This window comes from Helianthus annuus, chromosome 2, assembly GCF_002127325.2.
Source record: "Helianthus annuus cultivar XRQ/B chromosome 2, HanXRQr2.0-SUNRISE, whole genome shotgun sequence".
Taxonomy (NCBI): domain Eukaryota; kingdom Viridiplantae; phylum Streptophyta; class Magnoliopsida; order Asterales; family Asteraceae; genus Helianthus; species Helianthus annuus.
This window is the reverse complement of record NC_035434.2, coordinates 47,708,154-47,732,046: the sequence shown is the minus strand read 5'-3', so window position 1 is coordinate 47,732,046 and position 23,893 is coordinate 47,708,154. Positions and strand designations below refer to the sequence as shown.

Genomic DNA, 23,893 nt, shown 5'->3' with positions numbered 1-23,893 from the left:
AGTGCGCTGACTTCGTTAGACGGTCAAAGATCACCCAAATTGTGTCGTTCCCGCTCTGAGTTCTGGGTAGCCCAGTGACAAAATCCATTGCGATTTGCTCCCATTTCCACATGGGTATTTCTGGTTGTTGCAGTAATCCAGACGGTTTCTGATATTCCACTTTAACCTTCGAGCATGTCAAACACTTACTCACATAAGTCGCGATGTGAGCTTTCATCTTCGGCCACCAATACATGACCTTGAGATCCTGATACATCTTATCTGAACCTGGGTGAACGGAGTGTCGAGACTTATGTGCTTCATCCATCACAAGCTCTTTAAGGTTACCGAATACAGGAATCCATTCATGCTCCATGAAGTAGAGAATACCATCCGATCTTTCTACAAGTTGTTTCTCCATGCCCCTTAAGTATTCTGCTTCCATGTTTTCCTCCTTTAACGCTTCGGTTTGTGCAGCACGAATCTGATCAGGCAGGTTAGAATGAATGGTAAGCTGCAAGGCACGAACATGTTTGGGTTTCAATTCGTTTCGACTGAGAGCGTCAGCTACAACGTTAGCTTTACTCGGATGATACTTGATTTCACAATCATAATCGTTTAAAAGTTCTACCCAGTGACGCTGTCGCATGTTCAAATCCTTCTGGTCGAAAATATGCTGAAGGCTCCTGTGGTCGGTATAGATAGTGCATTTAGTACCGTATAGGTAATGCCTCTGAATTTTGAGCGCAAAAACAACGGCTCCCAACTCCAAATCGTGTGTCGTATAGTTCCTCTCGTGAACCTTCAATTGTCAAGAGGCGTAAGCTATCACATTGTTGCGTTGTATCAGAACGCAACCCAGACCCTGTATGGAAGCATCACAGTATACTACAAAGTCCTCTGTACCCTCAGGTAGAGACAAGATCGGTGCACTGCAGAGTTTCTGTTTCAGAAGCTGAAAAGCTTCCTCCTGTTTTCTTCCCCACGAATATACAACGCCTTTCTGAGTCAATGAAGTAAGAGGTTGAGCTATCTTCGAGAAGTCTGTAATAAATCTCCGATAATACCCAGCAAGACCGAGAAATTGTCGCACCTCCGAAGGCGTCTTTGGTGCAGCCTAATTTTTAACAGCATCAATCTTTGCAGGATCTACATGTATCCCAAATGCAATCACAATGTGTCCAAGGAAGTGTACCTCTTGAATCCAGAAATCACATTTAGAGAATTTCGCGTAGAGTTGCTCCTTCCGCAGGAGTTCCAAAATGAGACGTAAGTGCCGCTCGTGATCTTCCTTGCTCTTCGAGTAGATCAAAATGTCATCTATGAATACTATAACAAAATCGCCAAGATACGGTTTGCATACACGGTTCATGAGGTCCATGAAGACCGCTGGCGCGTTCGTTAACCCAAACGACATAACTAAGAACTCATAGTGCCCATAGCACATTCGCAAGGCCGTTTTTGGGACGTCCTCCTTTCGGACTCTCATCTGGTGATAGCCCGATCTTAAATCAATCTTTGAATAAAAACTCGACCCTTGCAACTGGTCAAACAAGTCATCGATGCGTGGCAATGGATAACGGTTCTTGATAGTCACCTTGTTCAGTTCCCGATAATCGATACACATGCGAAAGGACCCGTCTTTCTTCTTTACCAACAACACTGGGGCTCCCCAAGGCGAAGAACTGGGTCGAATAAAGCCTCTGTCCGACAACTCTTGAAGTTGATTAGACAACTCCTACAACTCTCCAGGTGCTAAACGATAAGGAGCACGAGCAATGGGGGCCGCTCCTGGCGCAAGATCAATCTGAAATTCTACTTGGCGGTGAGGAGGTAAACCAGGAAGTTCCTCAGGGAATACATTGGCAAATTCGCGTAAAACAGGCAGATCCTCGATCTTTCTTTCTCCCGACGGGGTATTAGTAACAAGTGCTAGAATAGCGGGATACCCCTTTCGTAGACATTTCTGCGCTTGCATAGCCGAGATGATACCAACCATCGCACCACTGCGATGCCCCTGAACCGATAATGACTCTCCACCAGGGAGAGGAATACGTACAATTTTCTCTCTACACAGAATCTCAGCTTGGTGTTTAGACAGCCAATCCATACCAACCACTATATCAAAACTACTGAGGGTAACAAGAAGGAGATTAATATCAAACACTTGAGCTATAAGACCTAACTTACACCCCAAAAGGACATGCGAGGCTTCAATCGTTTTTCCATCGGCTAACTCTACCACATGCTTAACTTCTAAAGGCGTTGGAATTAACCCTAATCGCTGACTAAACTCTAGGGACACATAACTCCAATCAGCACCGGAATCAAATAACACAGAAGCAATTAGATTGTTCACAGAAAACGTACCAGTCACGACATTGCCGTCGTTCCTAGCATCACCAGCTCCAATAGTAAATACCCTCCACGAGCTCCGTTGGCCCCATTGTTGCCATTATTATTGTTCCTAGCATTGTTGTTGTTCTGGCGGTTGTTGTCGTTGGCATTCTGATTCAGCTGAGGGCAATCCCGCTTGAGGTGGCCCTCGTCCCCGCACTGGAAACACCCCTTCTTAACGCCCTGATTCTGAAGGGGTTACTGCCTTTGCTGATGTTGTTGCTGCTGATTTTGCTGCTTTGGGTATGGGGCTCTACAGTCTTTTGCCTCATGACCCAACTTGTCGCATCTATGACAAGCCCGGACACACTGTCCATGATGGTGATATCCACACTTGTTGCACTTCGGCTTCTTGCCAGCGTATGAGCCTTGATTCTGATTGCTGCCCTGGCCTTGATTAACTGAGGACGACTGACTGAAACTACGGTTGTTGCTGTTATCAGGCCTTTTCTCAGATTGGCTGACACTGCTTGACTTGTCAGCGTCGCTCCATATCCGCTTGTTGTCACTAACAGACGCGGTAGCTGTGGTTGTAGCAGCAGTAGTGGCAGAAACACGCGGTGGTAACGAACCACTTTCCACCTCCTGATCGGTGATTTTGTGATCCAACCGAACAATCTGAGTTAAATTGTTGAGGTTCGCTGCAGTAACCAAGCCCTTCACTCAAGGAGCTAACCCCTTGATGAATAGTTCAATTCTCCGATGCGGAGGCCGGGACAAGTTCGGGCACATGATCGCCAACTCATGTGACCGTTTCGTATACGCTTCAATCTATGATCCCACCATCTTCAGATCATAATACTCATTCTCTAGTTTATGTGTCTCATCACGAGGACAATACTCCTCCCTTATCAGTTACTTAAAATCGTCTCAAGTAGTGGCATTTGCCACCTCGATGCCCAACAGCTGGACCTGGGCATTCCACCATGTCAAGGCACCATCCTCGAGTGTGCCCGTAGCATACTTCACTATGTCCCCAATAGGACAGTTACACATCGCAAACACTGATTCTGCCTTCTCGAACCATCGCAGGAGTCCTACACCCCTTCAGTCCCATTAAAGGTATGTGGCTTACAATCCATGAACATCTTGAACGTATAAGCAGGTGGATTGTTTTGGTTTTGCTGACCTATTGGACGGAAGGAAAACATATTAAAGAGGTAAGAGTTGTGTATGCGACATAATAACAAAAGGTAATTGGCACTTATCGTACCAGCTTGGTAGGCTGCCAAAGCCTCAGCCACCCGTGTGTTGATTAAGTTTGTCAGCTCAGCTTGGGTCATCGTGATGTGACTACGTCCATGACCTCGTCCACTCATGATTCTATATAATGAGAGGGAACAGATTTAAGAGTCGAGTTGAGGTAAAAGTCAAGTATCACGTTGAAATCTACAAATTACTAAGTTTACACACAATAGGGCAGAACCCTTCTCACACTCGTTAAGTCTCACTGGGACTTGCATGCACCTCACGTTATTATTATGTGTGCACCCATAATAATAAGGCAATTTGCATGCTCATCTCAGTGCCTCTTAACTTGCGCTAAAAGTTTCCCCCGCATTCAAGTAGCAAAACAGAGGGTATTACAGGATTACGAATCACAAGAGTCGAAAAGTAATGTTACACTATCAAATCACCATTGTGTCTATTATATCGTTTCATGCAAGCTGCGAGTGTATGACTACTAAATAAGTAATGCATAAAGTAAACAGAAGACGAACCTTGCAATCTAGAGCTGAGTGTCATGGTCGATTTTCGAAGTTGTTCGATATAGTCTGGTTTTATAAAGACGTTTTAAAACCTAGTTCACTATAACCAGTGGCTCTGATACCAAGCTGTCACACCCCCCAAAATACCACATGCGGAAACACCGCGGGACATGTGACGTACCAGGATCCAAGTCACCTGTCACATTGAACTATGTGTAAAGTTTAAATAAAACATTCCATTCATTTCAAAATATAAATCCAAGTCCTAAGTTTAACCAGAGTAAATATTTAGCGGAAGCATAAAATAAATTGTTAAGCAAGTGTTCCAAAATAAGTGTTCAAAACCAATGCGTCAATCCATGACCACTCTAGCACTCCCAGATGGCAAGTCCATAATCAAGAATCTAACGACCTGCAAGCATGCAGACAAGTGTGTCAGACGACGCTGGTGAGTTCAAAGTTTGTTACACATTTTAGTTACCAAATATGAGTATAAGACGATTCAATGATTTCGGTTTGATGTTGTAATAACTCGTTCACCGCTGATGGATTAAAGTTGTTTTACCCAAACCCCAATGCCTCTATCAAAGCATGGTCAAGACTGGGATCATCACTCCCGACCTCCCCGGTACGGTGTGACTTGTGAGGTTGCCAAACCTAATTAACGCTATTAACTAATACCCCGTTGCCTCCCTGGCAACAATTGGTAGATGGGACTTAGATGATAGATATGCGAGTATTAACAAACATCCCAATAACCCAGCATTCCTCCCCGGAACGTTACCCGATGTCCCTCCCCGAGACGCATGCTTGGAAAAAGAGCAGTGAACTCACCTTGGATTGCTCGGTAATGGAATTCACTCATTCACAATTAATTTACCAACCACGTCCTAATCATGGTTATCAATCTAATTAGTTTTGTTTACTATTGAACACGTGTTTAACAGATATATATCACATAGCACGCAACAGATGGCACATAGCATGCAGGTCCAATACAATTTCCACTTTACAGTTCAAGTTATCAAAACAAAGCTACATTCGGCCCAGACATTCGGGCCTACATATCTTGTGCGACCCGGATGCCTTGTGCGATTCAGAAGCAAACAGGCCCAACAGTGCACAAAGCCCACCCAGCTTGTGCAACTGTCCTCCCTTATGCGGTTCGCTCTGGATTGTGCGGTCCGAGTGTGGGCTAGCCCAACAAGACGGACCCAGCAACAGTTTAGGCGGCCTTCTTCCCAATCGCACAACTTGTGCGATTCATACGCGGCCCACTGGACCTAGCCCAACATCGTAAACAAGCACAGTCCAATAATCCAGCAACTTGTGCGATCCCGCTGGCTTGTGCGACTGGGATCCCTTGTACGATTGGGATTCCCTTGTGCGATTGGACTAGTCAACCAATCTCCCAAGATTTTCGTAAACATGCACCCATTCCCCCAATCATAGATCAAACAGTTACAATTCTTAATTTGTTCAAATCATTCCATTTATGATTAACCACCATAATTAACATAATCATCATCATCATTATTGAATAACAAGAATCAAGGCATTCATATTACACCTCCTTAGGCATCAATTAACAACAACTTACACTCATCTAAACATTAGCAGATTATCTCTATTTCGTTACAACTCAAACATCAATCATTGTGAAATCCTAGTTCATGATCATCATCAATTAGCCATTAGATTCATAATACCCTACATCGCTATATTTCAATTCTCATGTGCACAAGTTATCGATTTTAATCATGCTATCCATCAGATTCTAACAACACAGTTAATATGATGATTCATAGTATTCCAAACAATCGAAACATAGTCACACAAACTCGTCAAATAATACAATCAACACATGACAATTACACTAACCAGATTATATGTCGTCGAGGAGGGTGTTAAGGCCGAGAACAAAAGGGATTCAGTCTTGGGAAATAGCTGCCGTCGAGTTCGAGTAGAGAGGGGAGGGAGAGCTAGGGTTTGGTGTGATTATCTTGTGATTAGAGAATTATGAAAGTCATACACCACATCCTTGGTGTTATGCGCAAACCATAGGGGTCGGCCCATCTTAGGCCGCCCGTTGGGCCACGGGTTCTATGTGAGTGGGGTTGGGCCAATTATTTGTGCGACCAAGCATACTTGTTCATATACAATTACGTAACATATAGCATACAAAATCATAGAATTCATTGCAATCAAACACACCATCAAATAATCACGTATGTTCCTACAAGTTACATTAAAGCACAACGGGTTCTAAAATGTGAGTTGTCACATTAAAGGGCCATGGGATGTTAGTATGTGCAATCTAAATGGGTGAATTCATGTAGACTGGGTTTTCCGGATAGGAAAGTATTAAACAGACCAATCATGCCTTCCTGTAAATTCTCGGAGTGAGTGTCCACTTATAGGCTAAAGCACGTCTTCTAACGCATGGATGTCTTGATTAGTCAACTAATTCATTACATTTCACTATTTGTTTTTTTAACATTCTTGTAAGACAATTCAATTTAATGAATAACTTATTATCGTGTATCTTATATTACATTTCCCATCATTTCATATGTTATTTTGTATCAATGATTTGAAAACCATTCGGCTGTATTTTCCCCTACGCATCTTGTCACACCCCCAAAATACCACCTGCGTGAACCCCCGGGAGACGTGTGACGTACCAGGATCTAGCCACTAATCACATTGAACCATAAATAAAAATAGAATTTTACATTAAAAGAGAATAGCATAATTTAAACATCAGTTTTCAAAATCAAACATGTTCAGCGGAAGCATTAAATGTTGTTCAATAAGTTTTACGTAAAGTGTTTAGAAAATATCCCAACTTCAAGTGTCCACTCCGTTGCCACGACCCATGACTAATCCAGCTTCCAGGACAGTAAGTCCCGTATCAGTGTACCTAACGGCCTGCAAGCATGCAGAAAAAGTGTATCAGCATAAAGTTGGTGATTTCACAGTTTTGTTAAACGTTTAGTTGCAAGTGTTTAGTTTTTACGATATGTTGATAATAACTCGACACCGCAAGACGGCTATTTGTTTGCCCTTCCCCAATGCTCTATCAAACATTGGTCATGTGGTTAAGGTCATTAGTTCACGCCCGTCCTATCCAGGTATGTCGTGATGGTGCCAAACCTAATAGCGCTATCAACTAATAACCCCGTTACCTTACAAGCAACTAGTTCGGTAGAACGATGGGACTTAAGTGATAGCAGTGAGTGTATTATCCAGCATCAACATTAACTAAAATCTGCCTCATATCCCCTACAAGGAAATATGGGTTGTAAAATATCCCCTACGGGGATGAAATGTTTGTTCATTTGTTTATTTGTCCCAACTGGACGCATGCTTGTAAAGATAGTAGTGAACTCACCTTTGGTTTGCTTGGCAAGACTAGTTACTTGTTTACATTTGGTCGACCAAACCCTAGAGTGGTTACCATTATCAATCAGTTTTTGCATACCATTAAATCACGTATTCTAGTAGGTTGCATGTAATAAACATCATCACATAATACATAAACATTTGAGTCACACATGAATTCATGTCACAAGTCCGAACATCACAAAACAATCTAACAGTCCATTTATGTATCATACAGGTGAGGCTAGTGTGTGACCGTATATATGTGTGCGACTCGTTTTCTGTTTGTGGCCCACTGCCGAAATGTGCGGCTCAATAGTGTATAAAGCCCAAAGACAGTGTGACTTAAGTCAAGTGTGCGACTCCAGTCATAGTGTCTGATTAGTGATATTTGGCCGGGGTGTGCGATCTGGTTCACACTTGGGTATTTTCTGGCCCAATATCCAGATGTGGCCCAACCAAAGTGTGCGATTCATATAAAGCCCATTTGGACTGTGCGACTCATGAATGATTGTGCGACGTGAAGTGGGTGTGCGATCATGCTAGTTTTCATTTTACGTTACAAGATCAGAAGCATGCAGTTCAAGTATATGTTATATGAGTGTGCGATGCAAGTTTGCGGCTGACTAAGTCAGCCCTTTCCAATCCCTACATAACCGTCCCACTAATCTCGATCCAGACAATTACAAAATAATTGCACATTCCAATTTTAATAGAATTTCAACAACTTTCCAATGTTTCACATGAATCCTAGTCGACATTCTAGCAGTCACGACATCATTAGCAAATCGAATCGGACCAACATCACAAATACATCAACCTATACTTAGCATACTAACACATCCGTCGACATCATGTTCCATAAACTCATCGAACCCTGATCATGTTCTAACACCTTGTGCATATAATCAGGATTAATCATGCAGGCCATTCAATTCATTGATAAATCATACTACATGATACTCATTGAATCATCACATTAAGCAAATCTTCGGTTCATACTAATCAGATAGAGTCACAACAATCATTCAGGCATTAGTCACATAGCATTCGTCATAACGATCAGATCATTATCCATAGCATTCAAACCAAACAACAATGAGGATGCAAGATAACTTAAAGTTGTTATACTAACCTCAAGATGAACCGAAGATACTTGGATCGATAGGAAGAGGGGCTTCGAAGGAGAGGAGATTGTCGTCGCAGGGGAGAGGAGAGTACTCTAGGGTTTTGCTAATTTGTGTTTTTGAGTTAATGACACCACTAATCAACATTAGGTGTGTACTCAATTGCAACTAGTGGGCCAGTCCCCAATCTTGGGATCGGTTCCATGTACATGAGGACTGGGCCAAGAATACTCAAGTGGTGTGAGGGAGGTGTTTTTTCCGCGCAAGGAGTGTGCGGCTCGGGAACAATGTTCGGCTAAGTTTTGTAATCATAACACATAACCCTCGATCATACACTCAATTACAACAAGTATAGTCATACACATTTAACAAGTCTAACATAACATACATCCAAACTAAATGTAACTACAACGTGTAAGGAACAAAAGGTCACGAGGTTAGACGACATTAACCTTGAAAGTTCGGGTTGTCACATTCATCCCCAACTTGAAAGAAATTTCGTCCCAAAATTTGGTAAGTAGTCTCAGAGCAGTGAAGTGATAAATCAAGATAGGTAGATCAAGATGACTGTGGATTTTCCTCGGATGCCACACATCTACTTTATCCAATATGTGTACGCCTTTCTCCTTCTAATTTCATCAAATGTTTAACCTCAAAAGGATTTCGTAGACTACCAACAAATAACTATTTGCAGTAGCAAATGTTCATTTACTTTAACCTAACCCCTGATTTCTAGTATTCACAAATAATTTCTTTTACTGTAAAATTTTTTAGTTTATAAAACATTGAGTTTTATACATTTTTCAAAAGTTTTGAAATAAATTTATGTTAATAAAGGTTTTTACCAAGTTAATCAAAACCCCACTCGACTTTATTCAAAAAAAAATGGTAACTAACACCACACCAACAGCTTCTTGAACCCTCCAACTTAGACAAACCCAGACTACATCATCTATTTTCACTAATCAACCGCCCTCGACCTACATTGAGAACCAAAATCCCCTGATAAACCAAAAGATTTAACGTTCAAAATTTTCCCACTCATTTTTCATCGCATGATATATCTCATTCTACAACGTTCTGCTTCCTTAAGTCTCATCCTACAACATGATTGTAACATCCACCAAAACGGGTACTAGGAAAATCCGACCCGTTTTGAAAATTAGATCAAAACCCTTGTAAACCAAAATTTTTTACGTGCTATAATAAAGAAATAGATTTAATTAATTATTAACTTTTCCATTTAATATCATTTTTAAATTAAATGTATTTAAAGTTTATATAACATTAATTAACAGAACTTTGGTAGTTTCAGTTAGATATTGTAAAGGGAATAAGTGATTAAGTTAGGTTATAAAGTGAAGCGGGGCAAATGTGTAAAGAAGTGAAACTTGTTGTAAAAAGAAAAGAAATTAAAAAGTGGGTGCTGGGCAGGAGACGAGACTCGAACCCAGGTCTCCGCCCGATCCAAGTATTTAACCTGCCTCCCACTAACCACTAGACCATCCTAATTCCCTAAATTAACAAACAGAAACCACACAGCTCCTTCATATTTGCTTAAACACCTTGGCACTCATGTTGGTTTCAAAACACCCAACCGAATTGGTGGATTCGTCCGGATCTCTGATGAAGAACACCAATACTAAAAATTCTCTCTAGTGTGATCAATCAACACAAGGTACCGTAGCGGGAATCATGACTTCATCTTTATCCTCAAAGATAATCATCCCTACAAGTATGTATCTCACTAGTACAAAAGAGAGCAAAAGATACAACTAGGAAAAAGTAAAGGTGCGGTTCTCCTAAGGGACCACATCATTTGATCCAACCTACACCTCATATTATTGAGCTTGGGTACTCCCAAAACTAAAAGGTGCGGTTCTCCTCTAGACCGCATCATTTCATCCATTCCCCCAGCCAAAAAAAAAAATGAATTTCATCTTCCCTCCATCCATCCCTACATTCCCTGTAATTCCTCCTCCATGGCTCCATCTTATCACAACTTCACCTCGTATCTCTCTCTCAATTTGAAATACAACAACAAAACAACACAAAACTGAAAAATTCTAGGGTTTCTCCTCAGGTTCAGGCTCAACATCAGACGAATTCGAACTATACCAAAACTCTCAGATCTGTGACGACAAAACCTGATCACCTGTACAACTTTTTGTCAGTAATTCTTATCTACTTCATCAATTTCACAAATGCACTTGTTTTTTCTACTCATTTGATATATACAGTTTACTCTTCATTCTTGTATCTGCGTGAAATCAGTGTTTGTTTAAGATTTATGAGTTTTTAAGTTCAAAAGAAATCGTTTGTTTCAAATTTATGGTTTTTACTCATAATTTTGGTATACATTTGTGATTTGTGTTATCGAGAGTTCAAGTAGGGGATTAGGGTTTACTAAAAATATGTATCTATTTAATTATTCCTACTTATTTGAGATTTTGATTTAGTTTTCTGGTGGAGATGATTTTGAATCGAAAGAACTTTTTGATTTTGTTTTTCATAATTATTTATATTTGCTTTCTGTAAAACAAGGTTTAATCATTTCTTTTTTATTTTTATAGTTTATATGACCAAAAATTGATGTCATTGAGTTTTTGAAAAACGTAGATCTGCGAATGTTTTAAAAATTTATTCTAGTGACTAATTCTAGTTGAGGTTGAATTATGTGAATTATGACAGTATTGTAGACATCATGGTGTTTTTGTTTGAGTTTGCAGGGATATGTCCACTCAAAGCTCGCTTGGTTATGGTTATATCAATTGCGCCAATGCTCAAGATGGTTAGATATGTGTTTGAAAAGTTGGATACTGTTTATGTTGTAACTCTTGTTGTGTCAATATTTGAGGAGTTGTTATTGTTTAGTAACTGACTTAGATTGAATTAATATGGCTTGTAAGATGGTTTTTAGTTGGGGAAAAACTACAAGTGATCATAACCAAAATGGGCTTGAGGATTCAAGAAAGAGGTGCAATGTTCAAGGGTATACCCTTCGTTCATCTCGCCAACGACCTTTTTTGGTTCAACCGCTCTCACCTCCTGCTCTATTTTATTCACTCTGTCCTCTTTCAGGTTCATATTTTTTTTTTGGAGAAGTGGGTTAAAACGGGTAGGGTTGACCAATCTGAGCCGTTTAAAAGAAAATATAACTCAAATCAACCCACTAATACGCACATGGGTTCAGACACACAAGTCTAGTGTTTTTTTTAATTCCTTTTATTTTTTCAAATTATGATCTTTTATAGTCTTGTAATAAGCTTTTTTTGTTCTTGTGCAGAATGCATATCCGTTGGCTTTCTTTGCATGGTCCGGGGTAAACCCACAAATCAGTTAATTGTTCTAATTATAAATGTATTAACTTCTGCGGGTTTACCTCTTAAAGATCTCATTCTATTCTACTTTTGATGTTTTTCAGTATGAATACGGGCCGAAATCATGCTTCCATAAGAACAAAGCCGACTTTGGAATTAAGATTTCAATGGGGTGAGTAGTGATTCATATAATATATGACTTTCTTTATGTATTCAATTTAAAAATTAAGTCTTGATTTCATGAATTTACAGGGTGTTTGTACTAATAGCCTAAACACTATGCAACCATGTGACTTTATGCACTAGTGACACAAATGGGTTCAACCATGAGCCTGCCATGTTCAACGATCATGTGGTAGTATTTTAACATTTAAATTTAAAGATTGCATTTCATACGTACGTACACTTGCGTTTATATTTTAAACTTTATTTTATTAATCTAACGTTATGTTTTGTTAGACAATTTATATGGTTCCGGTTGAAAGTATGAATTGAAGATGTTGGTTTGGGTTGCAAGTACGTAGACATTGGTTCGGGAAGTTATTGTATATCGCTTTCATCTTTATAGATATACGTATTTGTGTTTTTTGAAACCTTTGTAATTTACATTGTTGAATTATGTTATATTGGGTTTAATTTAATTTTGTTTTTTGTATATTTAATTTTTAATTTTAGATAATTTGTTAACAACGGTGATTTATTGGGGATTTTTAATAAAATTTCCTGTAAATTAAACTAAAAAGGAACATTTTATTTAGCTTAAGCGCCAAGAGGTGCGGTTTTAGAACCGCATCTCTTAAATACATTAAGAAAAATTAGTTTTTTTTGCTTAAAATATCAAAAGATGGGATTCTAGAACCGCATCTTTTGGACCCGCATCTTTTGACATATAGGCATAAGATACCACAACATAAGATGCGGGTCTAGAACCGTATCTCATAGCCAATTTAACCGTATCATTTGATCATTTTTGTACTAGTGTCTCTAACTTGGTATTTATATTTACATTATGATTGAATAAATACGATTAAGTTCTATAATTTTGACCTATGTGTATAGATATAATCAACATTGATCACCAATCTTTCAAAATTTTGATGCTAAATAGAATATATTGTTTATAATTGAATTGACTCTGATACATGATATACATACTTGATTGGCTTGTATACAAAAAGGTTTAAGCCAGCCATCCCCATGAAAAACTATCTTACTAAAAGAAGCTACATAAAACTCCATAAAGACATGTCAACACAAAAATCTTCATCATCCACAAAGTTAGCATACCCCACCATCTGAGGTGGCGGTACCATGAGTCCCTCAGCTATGCTAGCAATATATCCAGGCATTCCAAACATCTCCTCCTCATCGGCGTAGACCATTACTTCCGGCAATTCATTTGTTCCCACAACCGCATCCTCCCTCTGTCTAAACAACTCCATGGCGTCTTCCGTCTGCCTAAACGCCTCTGCAGCCTCAGCCGCTGCCTTTTGTATATCCTTTACATTGTTAGACTCCGGTACAGGCAGCCGCCAAACTGAGTCAGCAAAATTTAAACAAGCCGACCGCCCCCTCATGGCCAAAACCGCCACATCGTGTGCCCGGGCTGCCATTTCTGCTGTCGGATATGTCCCCAGCCACACTCTTGATCGCTTATTTGGTTCTCTCACTTCACACACCCACTTGCCGGGATTTCTTCTCCTCACTCCTCGGTAAACCGGGTGTCGAGTCTCCTTGAACTTCTTCCTTCCGGCTCTCTTCTTTGGGATTCGCGAAGCCAGCATTAGTTCTCCGGTGCTGCTGCTACATTCAGAAGCTGAAGAGATGTCCATAATCTGATTACTAATTTGTTTTCAGTTGGTAGTTACAGTTTGCTAGTTGTGAGTGAATTGTTTTGGTTTAGTTTAATTTTAAGTGTGAAATATCTAAACGATGAAGTATATATAGTTTTTTGTATGCGTGTGCGGACAGCAGTAAAGAGTGTTTGTGGTGGGGTTGTCGGATACAGCCTGGGGAGTGTGGATTATTAGATTAAGTTAATAAGGATGGTTAGTAGAAGGAGAGAATGATAAAGTGGATAACCAAGTGGCTGCTGTTTGGCTTTATTTGTTTGACACGTGTAGCACCCGTTGTGGATGCATGGTAGTTATTAAATTTTTTAACTCTTTCTCCACAAAACATTATGGTTTTTAACAAGTGCTGATGCCATTACAAGCATCATCTGAACTTTTTATAATAACTAGCAGAATCATCCACATGTTGTAGCGGATATCGACCGGTATCGACAGTAGTGGAGCTAGCCCATTAATTTAGGGGTATCCTGATTTTTTTTTATTGTTTTGGGTTTTTGGCTAACTTTAACAATTATATTTTGGCCTTCCTTTCAATTCTATTATTGTTAATTTGGACTTTTTTATCATTCGGACTTAATTATTCTATATGTTTTTAGGTTGTAAAATGTTTGGGCTTATAAAAAAATTAGATTTTACTAAAATCAAGTATCATATCTTTTGGTTAGGGGTATCTTCATATTTTTTATGGGTATCTCTTGTATAAAACCAAAAAATAAAATAAAAAATATCACTATGAATACGGGGTTGAGCCGTATAGCCCGTGCTACGACTACTAATCAATTCGATTCATTATGGTATTGATACAGTACCGCAACTTGATATAGAAACCAAAAAGTTAAAACTAATAACTAAAGTAGTAATATGGCCAAAAGAAATCGGCATGTGTTTTACATTGATTAAAATTAGTAAATAAAATGACATATAAAAGGAAATTATCTGTGAAAATTTTACGCAAAAGAAACTGAAAAATAAAAATTATATATTTAGAATGTTCTAGTATAAAAGATATGAACGGATGACTTTTGAGAGATTTTTAAAACAAAGGAAAACTTAGTGGCCAAAATGAAAACAAAAGAAACTATTCTATTGCTCGGGATGTTTTGAGTTAATACGTATAAAGAATTACATATAGTGCAAATTAATATGATGACAGTTTTATAAAATGAATATAAATAAAATATATTGTATTTATGAAATATTTCACTATCTAAGATATATAATAAAAATAACTAAATTAAATGCGATGTTTCCACACCTTCCAAAATAAATATTTATTTGGTTTACCAAAACTAACACCTTTAAATATAATTAAAAAGTAAAGAAAATAAAGATTATTATTAGATTGCAATAATAAGTATTATTAAAATATTAAATACACTATTCATTAGATTATAATTTTAATATATAGATAATAGATAATAGATAATTTCGGTCCAAGCATATATATATGCCACTTAAACTTTATAGTTTCCAACCAACTGTAAGATAGCATGTGTCACACTTACTAACACTTTTTTTCCCATAATTTTTAAAATACGTTGTTTTATAAACTTCTTCGAACATACTATAGATGTGCTCATTTTTATCGTTTTATTGTAAGTTTTATTTAAAACTAAGAGTCGTGATAATGTACAAATAATTAAAACTCAAAAGTACATCTATTCCATCTACTGGTATAGCATCTGTGATGTGAGGAACAACCTGAACCAAGTGGGAGTGTCTCGTAGGAAGCACTACTAGAAAATAAGGTATTTGCTACCACATTTTCGGTCGCAAAACGGTAGCAATTGCTCTTTTGCCACCGTTTTGCCACCAAAAACTCGGTGGCAAAAGCACACGTAGCAAATGCCCTATTGCCACCTATTCGCTACCGTTTTATTTTTTGTTACCGATTTTGCTATTGTTAATTTGCCACTGTTTTGCTACCGCTTTTTGTCACCGTTTTGCTACAGCTATTTTGTCATCTTTTTACTACCACTTTTTGTCACCGTTTTGCTACCACATTTTGTTTTGCCACCTTTTTTGCTACCGCTTTGTCACATTTTACCACCGTTTTGCTACCATTTATTAAATTCCATTTCCATTCCATAAATCGGCTATTCCATCTCCATTTCATAAAAATATAACAATTTATAACCTGTTGCCATTCCATTAAAGTGTAACAATTTATACATCCAATGTTCTTCATAATAACACCCAAATCAAAACATTAAACAACTCAAATTAAACCATCTAAATCCAAACATCCAAACTAAAAGTGTATGTCCAAACTGAGCACAGTGTTTGCCATCTGCAGTAACAGTAGTCCAGCCATCAGGCCACATCCGATCACGCCACACGCCTGTATTCAAAGCGTTGAACTATATGTTAGTAAAGACAAAAAAAGAAACTGGCGAAAACATCGTATTCAAAGCGTTGAACTATATTGTTACCAAATATAACCCGCTTTGATGTTTTACCAAATTACCCAAGTTGGATTATATTATGTTGTATATGAAAGGCAATCTGTAGGATACTGGCATAATGGGGAATGTTTGGTGCACAATGGAAGAGATCTCCAATACCATGCCCGCAATAGGATTTCACCTGAATTTGGAAACATAAGAGTCAACGCAAAAAGAAAATTATCAGAAGATGCAATATATTAAAAACGTTGTGAAGACAAATCATATAGTTGTATAATTTACCACTGATAAACCAGACATCGTCACATGTCTATTTATAGTTTCCCCAATTTCAAGAAAGCGTACTCCAAGTTTGACTGGATTGATAAGAAATTCATCAGAACAACGGATTACAAATATAAAAGACAGTAGTATAAGGCGTGTTCCTAAAGCCTATTCAAAGAAGTTAAAAGTACATTTATGATTTAATAAGAAGGGTATATTATATCCAAATTTCGTATAAAATAAATGTCACTTGATCAATGTTAGTTTTTTATGAATGATACATGAGGTGACAATACTTACCGATAGCTATTGCTTTTTCCAAAAAACTCATAAGTACATTTGACCAGTTGTTGAGATGCCTCATCCACATTACCAACAAAAAAGGTTCCATTTAAGTCACCTACAAAGACAAGCAGTTGGTTTAACAAACCACGTTAACCACTGTTAACCATTTAGGCCAAAGCTTTAAAAGAAAAAACTTTTTCAAAGCCTCTTTAACCATTTGGTTTTACTTTATGAATTTTCAAAGCGTTCTAGAAGTATCATACAAGTGTTTCTTCCTATAGGATTTAGGATCATACATACTCTGTCTCTATGATTTTCAAATACTATGCTCTTTAAAAATTAATCACAATAGTATATGGGTCAGTTTTGTTTCTAAAAGGTTGTTCTGGAAATAAACAAAAACAACATTTTCTAGAGTATAAGAGCTGAGTAGTAAACCTCACCATGGACCCCTTCATAATAAAGGGATATATCAACGTTCACGATATCTCCATCCTCTAATTTCCTGGAAGAAATAATTACAAGTCACAAAGCAGAATATTAATCAAGATTGACAAACCAAATGGAAGTAACACTAGACCAAAAAATACAAATTCTTGAATCTTGATAAACGTTAAAATCAGGATTGAAACAGTAAAGAAATAGATGAGGGTTCACAACATCGAGGATGCATATGGCCGATACCTTGCGTCTGGAATCCCATGACAGATTACTTCATTAACAGACCTGGATATATAAGCACTCGCGCCAATGAAAAAAAAAGATGGCTACAACACATTTGGAGTATCATTAATACAGAGTCGAAAGTACTTACGTGCAGCAAGACTTGGGGAAGAAATGATAATTCAATGGAGATGGATATGCTCCTACAGTGAGTAGACAAACAAATTTAATTAGAATCTGATTACGAAAAGTTAAACCAATTAATTAAACCAAAAGTTTCAAGAAACAGGTCAAAGGACCTGATGAGGACTTTTTCTCCATAGTTCTTCTTGACTGCAGTCATGAACTCGTCTAACAGCTCGTCATATTCCTCTCCGGTTGCTCTTTTTTGTTTGAGACCAGTGTAGAACTCATCGTTCAACAATGTCTCATTTTTGGTGCCAACATCAATGGTTACGGGCAAGCACTGCAACAAAAATTTAAGTGAACACCCATTCTATTGATGTTTGAATGCATTTAAAATAACTAGCGTGACTTGAAGTGGTGATGATTCTAAACTAAAGAGAAGACTTACAACTGCAGGACGAACACCCCCAAGTGCTGTATACAGAGAAAGTTTTCCAACTGGTATTCCCATCCCCTGTTCAAACTTCTTTTTGCCTATCAACAAAATCAGAGTCAATGGAAGTCATAGAGGGTGTTTAAAACGTCATTTTGTTATATAATTAGTGGACAATCGTGGCAACACATTCTTCTTGTCTGAACCGTATCCAAAGCTGGCATAACTGTGGAGTTCTAATGGTCTAAAGTAGTCAACAAAGAAAAGGAAGTTGGAGTTACCTGAAGCGAGTTAATACCGCGGGAGGAAAAAGGCCACGCAAGAAATGAGAATCTCTTTCTTTGTCGGTAAAAGCAAGTCCTTTGTTATGTTGCGGGCTGCGCAACAAAGTGTGCCCACTGAAACACAAAAATGATACTCATTATTAGCAAAAGTCGTTCTTTTTATGATATGGAAAAGATAACTAAAGGTGATTAGAGTGACCTGGCAACAGAGACAGCCCAAGGAGTAAAAGGTTGATCATCATCATCATCATTGGTAGTGTTAGTGTAATCTACATTACCTTCTGCCATCACTGACAGATTACTCTTCCTCTGCCCTCTATCCCCCAAAGCACCTAACAACTGTCTCTACAATATCAGACAACGTCAACAACAAAAATTTTAATTCACTACCACTTATGTCATCATTATGAAAACTCAACTGGGTACACTGGTGTACATGTAGAGTAGAAACACCCCCTTACCATAAAAATTTTAAAAGTCGGTTTATATAAGATCCTAATGACCAGATAATAAACAAACAAATAAAGTGAATCTACTTACTCTGCCACTAACATAAAATATAAAATATGCCAACTTTATGATCTTGTATCACATAAATAAACACAGAAATTACTATTTTAATTTCTTTTACCCAACAATAAAGTGATCCATAATCCTCAATAAGACTACATTACAGCAATAAAGTGATCTCAACTGACACCATCAGAACCAACGAAAATCTAATTTAATTAAAAATTAAAAGTTAATCGAGAGAGAATACAAAACTCGAGACGTACCTGCAGAGATTTGAATAAAAAACTCAAGAGAATACAAAGCTCTTGTTCCGATTGAGAGAATACAAAACTCTTTTTCCTCGATCAGATGCAGATTTGAATCCAACTGAATACAAAACAGATCAACAATTGAATGAGCGATTGAGTGATTGAGAGAATACAAATCAGCGATAGAGCGATTGAATGTTACATACAGATCAACGATTGAGCGATGGAGCGATGGAGATTCGATTGAGTGATTGTTACGATTGAGAGATTGTTCCGATTGAAATAATCTGCGATTGTTCCGATTGAGAGATAGACCAAATCAGTAAAACACAAATAATTCGTTCGAAAATCTCAGAACAAAACCATCACAAAACAGAAATTATGAATACATACAAGAATCGTTTAGATTTGTTCCTGATACAAGCCCTAATTTGACGTCGTCGGTAGCGGAATCATTATCAGGTTTCGTTTAACGGATGAAACGATGAATCTAGGGTTTAATCAAGATAGGAGATGATGAATCGATGAACTTAGGGTTTAAACTGAACGAATTGGTTGCAGGATTTGATTGCGATGCGTGCGTTTGATTAACGATTGTGAATCAAGGATTTGATTCCGATTATGAATTGTTCATACTTGTTGGAAGCGATTTGGGCGAAGAGGTGGAGATATGTGATGTGTGCGACGCGAGGGATGATTTAAAAACTCAATTTAGGGCAATGTTACCACTATGCTGTTTATTTTGCTACCGTGTTTTTCCATAACAGATTATGGTGGCAATTGCCCTTTTGTGTAGTAAGCCCGGGCCTTGCAGGCCACAAAACCACCCAAGCCAATATGAATAATAGCGCCTTCAATGCCGCTAGCAATCATCATATCAGCTTCCCCTCTTTGGATATGATTTGTAGCAGCAGAACAACAATAATTTGAAGTAGCACGTGCAGTTGAAATCGAGTAATTTGGACCCATAAATCCAAGATTAATAGCAAGCATACAAGAACCCATGTTATGGCGTTAGGAATGAAAAAGGATGTGATTTTTCTGTAACCCTTTTCGATTAGATTTTGGACTCCATCAGAAAGCACAGTCAGACCTTCTATTCTTGTCCCAGCAAGCACACCAACACACTCCTAATCAATCTGCATATATTACTTTCAATATTTGATCACTTATCAAATTAACCGTATTTTTGCATTCAGAACCAAGTTTAAACAGAGACAATGATTTGTTCCTAGGAATAGAATTCAATCAATATTAGGTGGATTTAAAAGATGCTTACACGCCAAGACACCATGAGAAAACCGTGTTCTTGTAACAAGCAATCTCAAAACGATTTCCATGTTTCTTTTGCCAAACGACTACAACGTTTGAGTCTTTTCTGGCCTACCAGAAAGAGTTTACTCTCAATATAAGAGGCTGTTTGTTTAGCTCTTAATGAGGCTCTTAATGGTTCAGACCTCTTACTTCTTATTGGTTCGGCACTTAATGGTTCAGACTGTTTGTTTTGCGAGCAGATGTCTGAATGGTTATTTGCCTCTGAATGGTTAAGCATTATATTGAGTCTGAATGGTTAAGACCTATAATCTGAATTCGTTAGACATTTGCCTCTGAACGGTTAAGCATTATACTAGCTCTTAATGGTTCAGACATCTTACTGGTTCAGCACTTAATGGTCCAGACCTCTACCTCTTACTGGTTCAGCACTTAACTATTCAGAAGTTGCCAAACAGCCCCTAAGTGTGCACATATCCTGGTTGCAGTGAAAAGTCATCATGCTCTCTAAAGAAAAAGAGTACAACTGTAGCAGAGCCGGCCCTGAAGGAGGGCGGGGAGGACAACCGAACAGGGCCCGTGATTTCGTAGGGCACGTGATTTTTTAGAAAAAAATCCGATATTATATATGTAAATTTTTTTTAATAGGGTATAACCAAAAAAAATATTAACATAGGCCCACTTAAAAGAAATCATATTGTTTAAACTATTCAGCTCATTAGGTTAATAAGCCCAATAGCCAAATATTTTCTAAAAACTAATAAAAAAACAATTCTGGGCGGCAACTCTTTCATCCGGGACTGAGTAATGAAACGTCGCACAGGAACAGGCCTTCGAATCTTCGATCATATTGTTTAAACTATATTTTGTATTTTGTTAATTGCATTGTTTGTCGAATGCTATATTTTTGTCAACGGTTCAAAGTTGTATGAAAAACTAGTTTAAATTTTTTATTTAGTTAAGACCTAAAGGCACCCTTTTTCGAGCTCGAACATGGTACATGAATTCTCAGGGCCGACCCTGAACTGCAGATACTAAGTCAACCTCAATGTTTAAAAATAAATAAACCAGAAAAGTTTAGCAAAGAATACTTTGTATATCCATTCACTCACCATAACACCCATCGTCATTTCAATGTCAATACCTTACATAACAAAAGTCGTGTGACCACACAAATCTGCAACAGAAACAAAAACACAAATTGTTATTTTGTGTTGGAAATCAGATGTGAATAAACAACTGGGATATTGAAAACTGGAAGAACAAATGGTAGAAGGATTGTTTTATTTCATTCAGTCGGCACAGCTTGCGAGTACAATATGAAAGGGGAAGAAAACAAAGAAAACAAATTTGGATTTTCAACTGATTATTCACCTATCCTATCTACCCTTTTTATACTGAAAAATAAACTGAAAAAGCCTGAGACTAGGTACTGTTCCTGATCTTTCTCAACAACCAACGTTCACTAAGACTTGGTTATTCCCACGTGCAACTCCACTTTTCCACACAAACTCTAAAGTATTGAATTTGTAAAACACTATCCAACACTCTCCCCCTTAGTGTTAGCATAACTCTTCAAATCTTCAACTCCTATCAAGCTTTTCATCTCACAGAACTTGATCCTAGGAAGAGCCTTGGTCATCGTGTCTGCTCTCTGTTGATCCCCACTTATATGCTTCACTTCAAGTTGCTCTCGTTCCACACATTCACGTATGAAGTGGAACCTTGTGTCGATATGCTTGTTGCGTCCATGGAAGACTGAATTCTTCATCAGGTTTATCGCGGACTCATTATCCACCAAGAGTATCACCTTTTGTGCCTTCTTCCCAATTAAATCACATAGCAAATTTCTTAACCAAAGTGCCTGGCATGCAGCAGATGCAGCAGCCATGAATTCAGCTTCGCAGGAGCTTAGAGCTACAGTCTGCTGTTTCTGAGATGCCCATGTTATCAAATTACCTGAATAGTAAAACGTCATTCCTGTTGTTCCTCTCCGGTCTTGGACATCAGTTCCATGTGAACTGTCACTATAACTAATCAGCTGACCATCTCCACCTTTAGCATACCTTAATCCGTAACTCGTTGTACCTTTGAGGTATCTCAATATTTGTTTCACAGCAGCATAATGACTCTCCTTTGGAGTTTGCATGAATTAACTAACTACTCCGACTGAGTAGCTTAGATCAGGACGAGTATGTATTAAATACCTGAGACTACCAATGATGCGCCTGTATTCAGTTGGATCCACTTCCTTTCCAGCTTCATCTTTAGTAAGTTGTGGCTTCGGATTCATAGGCCATTTGGCTGCATTGCAATCTTGCATTCCTGCCATCTTAGTATTTTTATAGCATAACTTTCTTGCTTAATGGTGATATCATCCTTTCTTTGATCAACCTCAATACCCAAATAATAACTTAACTTCCCCATATCACTCATGTCAAAAATTGATTTCATCTTCTGTTTGAACTCCAAGATCTTGTCTTCACTCGACCCAGTGACTATCAAGTCATCTACATAGATTCCCACTATCAAGATTGAACTCGAGTTACTCACCTTGTACACTGCTTGCTCGTGAACACACCTGCTAAACCCAAGTTCTTTGAGTGTCTTGTCGAGTTTCACATTCCAAGCTCTAGGTGCCTGTCGTAAACCATAAAGCGCTTTGTGTAGCTGGTAGACCTTGGTTTCCTTTCCTTTGACTTCAAATCCCAATGGTTGGCTTACATATACCACCTCTTTTAGTTCTCCGTTGAAAAACGCAGATTTGACGTCGAGATGGTGCACAATCCAGTTGTGTTTTGCTGCCAAGGCAAGCAAAAATCTTATTGTTTCCAACTGTGCAACTGGTGCAAAAACATCATCGAAGTCGACACCTTTTTTCTGAACGTATCCTTTTGCCACCAATCGAGCTTTATGCTTGATTATCTTGCCACTTGCGTCTCTTTTTATCTTGAAAACCCATTTTAACCCAATGACTTTGCTATCACTTGGCAAGTCCACAAGGCTCCATGTTTTGTTTTTGTTGATGGCGTCCAACTCAATCTGCATGGCTTTTCTCCAGTGAACATCATCTTTAGCTTCATCAAAAGTTGATGGCTCATCATCTATAAGAAACAATTCTTCATTCTCGTACAATCTTTTGACTTTAGATGGACTCATTGTGTCTTCTGATATACTTCTTTTAAAGACTTGCAACTTTGTGTTGGGGTGTCATCAAAGGACACACATGTTCTTTGACTTGCTTCACTTGATGTTTGAAAAGGACTAGACAAACTCTCTTGATTTGGATCACCTGCCATGTTAATGTCCTGTAAAGGACTATTATAATTATCAAAAGAAAAGGTATTAGTACTTGGAGTGGCTGGGGACCACTCTCCACCTTCACTTGTTTCCTGTTGAAGTTGACTTATCACATGGGTAGGAGTAGAACTTTGTAGAAAAGCTGGCACCATTGTTGTATTTTCTTCTTGCATCATACCCTGCCACTTCCAGCCTTTACTTTCATGAAACGTAACATCACCTTCTCTTGCTATTACAACTCTTTTCTCTTTTGGATTATACATTTTAAATCCTAGACTTCCTGATTCCACTCCTAAATACACTAAGGGCACACTTCTGTCTTCAAGTTTGG

The 23,893-nt window shown here is 38.3% G+C and overlaps 2 protein-coding genes and 1 pseudogene across 10 annotated transcripts; 1 reads left to right on the top strand and 2 right to left on the bottom strand.

Moving 5' to 3' along the window:
* Positions 1-10,376: 10,376 nt before the first annotated feature.
* LOC110913703 (MLO-like protein) lies at positions 10,377-12,571 on the top strand. 9 transcript variants are annotated; one of them, XR_004885319.1, is made up of 7 exons: positions 10,383-10,765; positions 11,326-11,387; positions 11,506-11,677; positions 11,883-11,934; positions 12,021-12,088; positions 12,169-12,271; positions 12,376-12,571. XR_004885319.1 is itself a non-coding variant. In XM_022158541.2 (6 exons), exons 2-6 carry the CDS (start codon positions 11,355-11,357, stop codon positions 12,180-12,182), a joined length of 339 nt encoding a protein of 112 aa, XP_022014233.1. In that variant the 5' UTR covers positions 10,380-10,753; positions 11,326-11,354; the 3' UTR covers positions 12,183-12,571. The 9 variants fall into 9 exon arrangements, 5 of the variants coding, with proteins under 5 accessions (XP_022014233.1, XP_022014225.1, XP_022014228.1 ...); XR_002578417.2 differs by having other exon boundaries at positions 10,385-10,765; positions 11,517-11,677; positions 11,883-11,918; XM_022158541.2 differs by having other exon boundaries at positions 10,380-10,753; positions 12,169-12,571.
* Positions 12,572-13,020: 449 nt separating this feature from the next.
* On the bottom strand, positions 13,021-13,813 carry LOC110913730 (dehydration-responsive element-binding protein 1D). Its single transcript, XM_022158555.2, has one exon. It carries the CDS (start codon positions 13,746-13,748, stop codon positions 13,140-13,142), a length of 609 nt encoding a protein of 202 aa, XP_022014247.1. The 5' UTR covers positions 13,749-13,813; the 3' UTR covers positions 13,021-13,139.
* A 2,077-nt stretch (positions 13,814-15,890) lies between these two features.
* Positions 15,891-20,111, bottom strand: LOC110913736 (annotated as a pseudogene).
* Positions 20,112-23,893: the final 3,782 nt, after the last annotated feature.